The 8,666-nt window shown below is 43.7% G+C and overlaps 1 protein-coding gene across 1 annotated transcript; it reads left to right on the top strand.

Moving 5' to 3' along the window:
- Positions 1–488: 488 nt before the first annotated feature.
- Positions 489–2,815, top strand: LOC310648229 (leucine-rich repeat-containing protein 4B-like; the record flags this gene model as incomplete). Its single annotated transcript, XM_083375974.1, has 1 exon — positions 489–2,815. The coding sequence occupies one exon, from the start codon at positions 489–491 to the stop codon at positions 2,427–2,429; it is 1,941 nt and encodes a 646-aa protein (XP_083232100.1). The 3' UTR covers positions 2,430–2,815.
- Between the last annotated feature and the right edge of the window lie 5,851 nt (positions 2,816–8,666).

Below are 8,666 nucleotides of genomic sequence, written 5' to 3'. Positions count from 1 at the left end.
TTCCTCCTATTTTCCCCACAACAACAACCTTGTGAGGAGAGTTGGGCTGAATGTAACAAGAGGAGACAGTCAGGGCCAGGAAGTCTTGGTATCCTAGACTCCAATTCTAGAGGATGTGAACCTCAAGAAAGGCATAAAATAAAGGTGAAGTGGTTGTAGAAACAGAATACATTTGAGGGCAGGCTGGAGATAGTTATTTTAATCCTTGTTTTTCTAAAACCACCCAATTTAGGCCAGTGGCCTTTCATCCCTACATCTTGTAGTTACTCCATAAGTTTTGTAAATTGATCAAGTGGTGTAGAAAGAAATCTTTTCCTGTGTTTGGAACTGCCCAGAATCCATTTCACTGAACAGCTCCTAAATTCCAGTGCTTCTGATTATAAACATATCTGGTTTGGGAGCCTTATTTCTCTTTTTTTTCTTCTTCTTCCCAGTTTCTGAAGATTTGAGCATCAAACCTGCTGTTCACTGAAGCATGAGCTTTGGACATGGCCACCCTCTGCTGCATTCAGAAGCCTTGGCTGCCCCCCAGCATCTGTAGAATGAGTTGGAAACATCTTGTTATAGTCTCTGTGTGGCTGCCATCATTTATTTTGGGTGGAGCCTCTCCCACCTCCTGCCCACCTGCCTGTTCCTGCAGCAACCAAGCCAGCCGGGTCATCTGTACACGCCGGGAGTTGGTGGAAGTGCCCGAGAGCATTTCAATCAACACACGATACCTCAATCTGCAGGAGAACAACATCCAGGTGATTAAGACTGACACTTTCAAGCACCTTCGTCATCTTGAGATTTTACAACTCAGCAAGAACCTCATCCGAAAGATTGAGGTTGGTGCCTTCAATGGCTTGCCCAACCTCAACACACTGGAGCTCTTTGACAACTGGCTAACGACTGTCCCCACACAGGCCTTTGAGTACCTCTCCAAATTGCGGGAGCTATGGCTGAGGAATAATCCCATTGAAAGCATCCCATCCTATGCCTTCAATCGAGTTCCTTCTTTGCGGCGCCTGGACCTTGGAGAGCTCAAGAAGCTGGAGTATATCTCAGAAGCAGCTTTTGAAGGGTTGGTCAATTTGAGGTACCTGAACTTGGGCATGTGCAACCTTAATGATATCCCAAATTTGACAGCATTATTGCGGCTAGAAGAACTTGAGCTTTCTGGGAATCGCCTGGACATGATCCAACCAGGCTCCTTCCAAGGCCTGACTAGCCTTCGCAGGTTGTGGTTGATGCATGCCCAAGTGGCCACCATTGAACGCAATGCTTTTGATGACCTTAAGTCATTAGAGGAGCTCAATCTTTCCCACAATAACCTTATGTCCTTGCCCCATGATCTATTTACCCCTTTGCACCACCTAGAGCGTGTCCACCTCAACCACAATCCTTGGCATTGCAATTGTGATGTGTTGTGGCTCAGCTGGTGGCTCAAGGAGACAGTGCCCAACAACACTACCTGCTGTGCCCGATGCCATGTCCCACCAAACCTCAAAGGACGATATATTGGTGAGCTGGATCAAAGTCATTTTACTTGCTATGCCCCTGTTATAGTGGAGCCTCCAACTGATCTTAATGTGACTGAGGGAATGGCTGCTGAATTAAAGTGCCGAACAGGGACCTCCATGACATCAGTGAACTGGCTGACACCCAATGGCACATTGATGACACATGGTTCCTATCGGGTGCGCATTTCTGTCCTTCATGATGGCACACTCAACTTCACCAATGTGACAGTCCAAGACACTGGGCAGTATACCTGCATGGTGACTAATTCAGCTGGCAACACCACTGCTTCAGCCACACTCAATGTCTCAGCTGTGGATCCAGCCACTACAGGTTATACCTACTTCACTACTGTAACTGTGGAGACCATGGATTCTGGCCAAGAAGAATCAATTCCCACAGAGAAGGAACCTGGGCCAACACCTTCCCAAGGGTGGGATATGACTTATTCCACTACTTCACTGACTCCTCGCAGCACACGCAACACTGAGAAGCCATTCACTATCCCAATAACTGATGTCACAGAGAGTGGCATGAAAGATTTGGATGATGTGATGAAAACTACTAAGATCATCATTGGCTGCTTTGTAGCCATTACCTTCATGGCTGCTATGATGCTCATTGTCTTCTACAAGCTCCGTAAACAGCACCAGCTTCATAAGCATCATGGGCCTACCCGCACCATTGAGATCATCAGTGTTGAAGATGAGCTGCCTGCAGCAGCTGGAGCCCCTGGAGACAGCCACCTTGCACTTCCTGCCATTGAGCATGACCACCTCAACCGCTATACTGCTTTCAAGGCCCACTATAACAACAATAGTGGTGATGGACCCCTCTCATGCTCCAAGAACCCTATGCTCAATTCCATCCATGAACCTCTTTTATTCAAGAGCAGCTCTAAAGAAAATGTCCAAGAGACACAGATATGACAGCCACAGCCTGAGAAGGGGAGTAATTGTGTGGTGGGAGGGTGGCAGTGGATTAGTATATGCAGTGAGGAACATGTTGAGTAACAGCTTCTCCCTCCTCACTTTAAAAACAAACAAACACAGGATTTTCACCACTGTGACAGATCTTGGATCCCAAGCCCCCACCTTTGGTTCTCACCAAGTTAGCGTTTTACATTCTCTTCTTTTTTCTTTCTGTAAAACAAGATACTGCTCTCACCTTCTGCCTGATCTTTCCTTTCTTTTCTTTTCTTTTTTCTCCCCTTTTCTTATTTTTCTACCATACCTACTTTACATTGGAAACTTTTTTTATATACAGATGGGGCTGTTTCCATATCCAACTATCTGCTCTTTTAATTTAAAATGAATGAATGAATGAAAGTAAGGAACAATGAAAGTAACAATGAAGGAAGGGAGGACATTTTGCTTTCAACGTCATGGGAATAATCTTTATGAAGAAGAATAGAACCCAAGTGGGATGGGAAATGCATTTTTAAAGAGTCTTATTTTGAGCTGCTTTCCATCAAAATTCTATTTTCATCCATTGGAATATACAAAATAAATAAATAAAGAGATGGGAGGTCATAGTGGTGCCAGGATTCCCCACTCCACCCCTCCCCACCTTTGGAGCACTTGGGGATGGCGGGCACACAGGGTTTGTGGAATTTTTTTTATGACTAGTATTAATACTGTGGGAAAGCAGGCACAGCCAATGTACTCCCCAGAGACACAGGGGCATGGAGGTATTTTTTAATTTGTAATAATCTGGGGTGGGAATGTTGGGTTTGATGTGGGTTGTACTTCTGGCCTAAAAAAAATTGAAAAAAGGGCCTGTGGGTTCTTTTGTCATTTTGGGGTCTGGTCTGCATTTCTTATTTTAATAAATTCCATAAAGATGTTTTCAATCCTCCCTGAGATAGTCCTTTTGGTAGGGGGAATAAATGGAAGCTATAATGAGAAAGCAGTTACTCATATGCATCAAATGCAGGGACAAGGATGAATTTTGGCTGCAGTGCAAATGTATGTAAGGACACAGGAGGGTATAAGTAGGTGTTGCTCTTTTACTTAATCCTACTCTTCCTGTCCCTGACCTTATTAAGCTAAACTACCAAGTCATAAGTGTGTGCGTGTTGTGGGTTTTGCATTCACTTGATTGCTTTAGGTGTTCCACTTGTGTTCAAGAACTCACACAAGAAACCCTCTTTCATTTCCCTCAGTTAACAAAGAGGTCACTGACTGAGAAAGCAAGATAGCACATAGAGAGACTTTGGGAATGAAGCCATGATTTTCTATGCTATTTTGAACCAGGTTGGTGATCACACATGAACTAACCTAATATCAATAAGGCAGAGATGGAGGTACTGCAATATACATAATTTCTCCCTAAACACACATAATGTTGTACCAAATAGTGCTACAGGATCAGGCTAGGCTAGAGAGATTCAACAGTTGTCATTTACACCATTCCCCACCACAGTGAGTATAGTGTGACCTCTGTGGATGAATCTGCTTTCTTACAGTATATGGAGACCCAAGGACTAAGCACTTTAAGGGACTTAAAAAAACCACATTATTACATCTTCTGGCAGTACAGGAAACCACAGAGCACCAGCCATCATTGTTAGTAGTCATGGGATATGAAAAATGTAGCCTAATAACCTTGGAAGGACCAGAGTTTTCCCACCCATCATGTAAGAAGAAAAGTTCCTACATCTAAAGACATTACATTATTTAAACTTCAGCCCAGAAGGAAGGAACATATGTTATTTCAGTTAGATGTAAAAGGCAACCTGCCTGCCCCTTTGCAAGTGTTGGGACTTTCCCAGCTGGAATGCCTGAAAATAGAAAGCTGAATATTTGCGGAAAGCTGTGATAGACGAGGAGGCTGAGAACTTTCATGGAAAAATTGGATTGAAGAAAAGATGGAACGGAACATCAAAAGATTACATCACAAAAGAGATCTGGGAATTGGAGAAGCAAAACTTACAGAAGGCATGATGGTTTGGGATAAGATAGGACCAACACTGTCTCCTCAACCTGATGTCCAGAATTGACAGGCAGCATATGTCAAAAGATGGTCAGAGGATTTGGGGAGTTTAACACATTTAGAGCAGCAGCCCCCAACCTTTTGGGCACCAGGGACTGGTTCTGTGGAGAGAGGTTTTTGTGTGGACCAGAGCGGCATGGTTTCTCATGCTGCCTGCATCCCACGGATGGGGCTTCGCTTGTTTGCATGGCCCAGTTTCTGGCATGCCACGGCCCAGTGCTGGTCTGTGGCCCGAGGATTGGGGACCCCTGATCAAGAGGTCCCCAGTTGGGGAGGGTTATAGTTATTGTGAGTTGCCCAGAGTTGCTTAAGATGGTTGGCCATGCAAATCTTTCAGATAAAGGTGGTCTAGTTATTTAAGGAATTTGAATTGGATCAGGTTGTTGAGGAATCAAAATAAGGAATTATTTGGTCTGTGGAGTGCTATGAAAAAAATGAAGGTGGGTGAGGGGTGGCAACTAATGACCAGACAGGAGAAGATTGCTGTAGACAAGGCAAAAAAATGGCCTGAATGTGAAAAAAAGGGGGGAATTGGAAAAGGCTGAGGAAAAATGAGCTATACTGTACATTTCTTTTCTTGTAAGGTTGCACAAAGAGAAGTGACATCTTTTGGTGGTAGGTTCATTATGGGATCAAAAAGTGCTCACTGAGCAAATAGAGGCTGTCTCTGCATTCATCTTTTCTGGATAGTAATATTATCAAAAGAATTTTTAATATATTTTATTAAAAGTATATTTCTTAATATACAGGTGAAACTCAAAAAATTAGAATATTGTGCAAAAGTTCATTTATTTCAGTAATGCAAGTTAAAAGGGGAAACTAATATATGAGATAGACTCATTACATGCAAAGCAAGATAGTTCAAGCCGTGATTTGTCATACTAAGTGGCGTAGCGTGGGGGGTGCAGGGGGGGCCGGCCGCACCGGGTGCAACATCTGGGGGGGCGCGCTTGCACTCGCAGCTCTCTGCCCCTGCCTGGCTCACTCACTCTCTCTCACTGCAGTGCTGGCTGTGCAAATCTGATCTGAGCCGCCGGGTCGCCGCCCACTGTGGAGGGGGGGTTGCCAGGCGTGCGGTGCGGTGCGGAGAGAGAGCGAGGGACTATCTGGGGGAGGGACAGTGCAGCGGCCGCCCAGCGCGTGCTAAAATCGAGTGCTAAAATCCACGGGTTAGGGGGCGCAAATTACTTGCCTTGCCCCGGGTGCTGACAACCCACGCTACGCCACTGGTCATACTTGTGATGATTATGGCGTACAGCTCATGAAAACCCCAAATCCACAATCTCAGAAAATTAGAATATTACATGCAATCAATAAAACAAGGAGTGTACATAGAACAATATTGGACCTCTGAAAAGTATAAGCATGCATATGTACTCAGTACTTGGTTTGGGCCCCTTTTGCAGCAATTACTGCCTCAATGCGGCGTGGCATGGAAGCTATCAGCCTGTGGCACTGCTGAGGTGTTATGAAAGACCAGGATGCTTCAATAGCAGCCTTCAGCTCTTCTGCATTGTTCGGTCTCATGTCTCTCATCTTTCTCTTGGCAATGCCCCATAGATTCTCTATGGGGTTCAGGTCAGGCGAGTTTGCTGGCCAATCAAGCACAGTAATCCCACGATCATTGAACCAGGTTTTGGTGTTTTTGGCAGTGTGGGCAGGTGCCAAGTCCTGCTGGAAAATGAAGTCAGCATCCCCATAAAGCTCATCTGCGGAAGAAAGCATGAAGTGCTCCAAAATCTCCTGGTAGACGGCTGCGTTGACCCTGGACTTAATGAAGCACAGTGGACCAACACCAGCAGATGACATGGCTCCCCAAATCAACACAGACTGTGGAAACTTCACACTGGATTTCAAGCATCTTGCAGTGTGTGCCTCTCCATTCTTCCTCCAGACTCCGGGTCCTTGGTTTCCAAATGAGATGCAAAAGTTGCTCTCATCAGAAAAGAGGACTTTGGACCACTGAGCAACAGACCAGGTCTGTTTTTCTTTAGCCCAGGTAAGAGGCTTCTGACATTGTTTGTTGTTCAGGAGCGGCTTGACAAGAGGAATACGACATTTGAAGCCCATGTCCAGGATACGTCTGTGTGTGGTGGCTCTTGATGCACTGACTCCAGCCTCAGTCCACTCCTTGTGAAAGTCCCCAACACTTTTGAATGGCCTTTTCCTGACAATCCTCTCCAGGTTGCGGTCATCCCTGCTGCTTGTGCACCTTTTTCTTCCACACTTTTGCCTTCCACATAACTTTCTATTAATGTGCTTTGATACAGCACTTGGGGAACATCCAACTTCTTTTGCAATTACCTTTTGAGCCTTTCCCTCCTTATGGAGGGTGTCAATGATGGTTTTCTGCACAACTGTCAGGTCAGCAGTCTTCCCCATGATTGTGATTCTTACTGAACCAGACTGAGAGACCATTTAAAGGCTCAGGAACCCTTTGCAGGTGTTATGGCTTAATTAGCTGATTAGAGTCGGACACTTTGAGCCTGGAATATTGCACCTTTTCACAATAGTCTAATTTTCTGAGATTGTGGATTTGGGGTTTTCATGAGCTGTACGCCATAATCATCACAATTATGAAAAATCACGGCTTGAACTATCTTGCTTTGCATGTAATGAGTCTATCTCATATATTAGTTTCCCCTTTTAAGTTGTGTTACTGAAATAAATGAACTTTTGCACGTTATTCTAATTTTTCGAGTTTCACCTGTATCAATAGCACTTAACTTATATACCGCTTCACAGTGCTTTACAGCCTTCTCTAAGCGGTTTACAGAGTCAGCATATTGCCCCTGACAATCTTGGTAGAATGGAATAGAATACAGTAGAATAAGCTGGAAGGGACATTGGAAGTCTTCTAGTCCAGTCCCCTGCTCAAGCAGGAGACCCTATACCATTTCAGACAAATGGCTGTCCAGTATATTCTTAAAAACCTCCAGTGATGAAGTACCCACAACTTTGGACGGCAAGCTGTTCCACTGGTTAATTGTCCTCACTGTTAGGAAGTTTCTCTTTAATTCCAGCTTGCTTCTCTCCTTGATTAGTTTCCATCCATTGTTTCTTATCCTGCCCGCTGGTGCTTTGGAGAATTAGTTGACCCCCTTCTTCTTTATGGAAGCCCCTCAAATACTGGAATACTGCTACCATGTCACCACTAGTCCTTCTTTTCTCTATACTGGCTATACCCAATTCCTGCAACTGTTCTTCATGTTTTAGTCTCCAGGCCTTTAATCATCTTAGTCACTCTTCACTGCACTTTTCCCAGTCTCAATATCTTTTTTGTAATGTGGTGACCAATACTGTACTGGTGGGTGCAGTACAGTATTCCAGGTACGGTCTTACTAGGGTTTTATAAAGCAGTACTAATACTTCATGTGCTTTTGCTTTAGATTTGTTTATACAACCAAGGATTGTATTAGCTTTTTTGGCTGCTGCTGCACACTGCTAGCTCATATTTAAGTGATCATCCACTAGGACTCCAAGGTCCCTCTCAGGTATACCTTTGAGCCCGGTTTCACCTAATCTGTTCTTCTACCTTTGGTTTTTTCCTGCCTAAATGTAAAACTTTGATTTTTTCCACATTAAAACTCATTTTGTTGGATAGAGCCCATTGTTCAAATCTGTCAAGATCTCTTTTGGATCTTGAGCTTGCCTTTTGAGGTGTTGGCTATTCCTGCCAGCTTAGTGTCATCTGCAAATTTGATGAGTTCCACTTCTATTCCCTCAACAAAGTCATTTATGAAGATATTGAAGAGTACTTGGCCTAAGATGGAACCTTGTGGTACCCCACTGCTTACTTTCCTCCATGTAGATATAGTACCATTAAGGACTACTCGTTGAGTATGGTTTGTTAGCCAGTTACAAATCCATCTGGTGCTGATGCTGTCTATCCCACATTTTTCTAGTTTACCAAGAAGTAGGTTGTGGTCTACTTTGTCAAATGCTTTACTGAAATCTAAGTATATTAAGTATATTAAGTATAGACTTAATATACTTAATATAATATATTAATATATTAATATATATTAATATATTAATATATTAATATATAATTAATATATATTAATATATAAATATAATATATATATATATATTAAGGGGACGCGGTGGCTCAGTGGGTTAGGACGCTGAGCTTGTCGACCAGATGGTCGGCAGTTTGGCGGGTCAAATCC

Source organism: Vipera ursinii, assembly GCF_947247035.1.
Source record: "Vipera ursinii genome assembly, chromosome: W".
Lineage (NCBI taxonomy): Eukaryota > Metazoa > Chordata > Lepidosauria > Squamata > Viperidae > Vipera > Vipera ursinii.
This window is presented reverse-complemented; position numbering and strand designations above follow the sequence as displayed.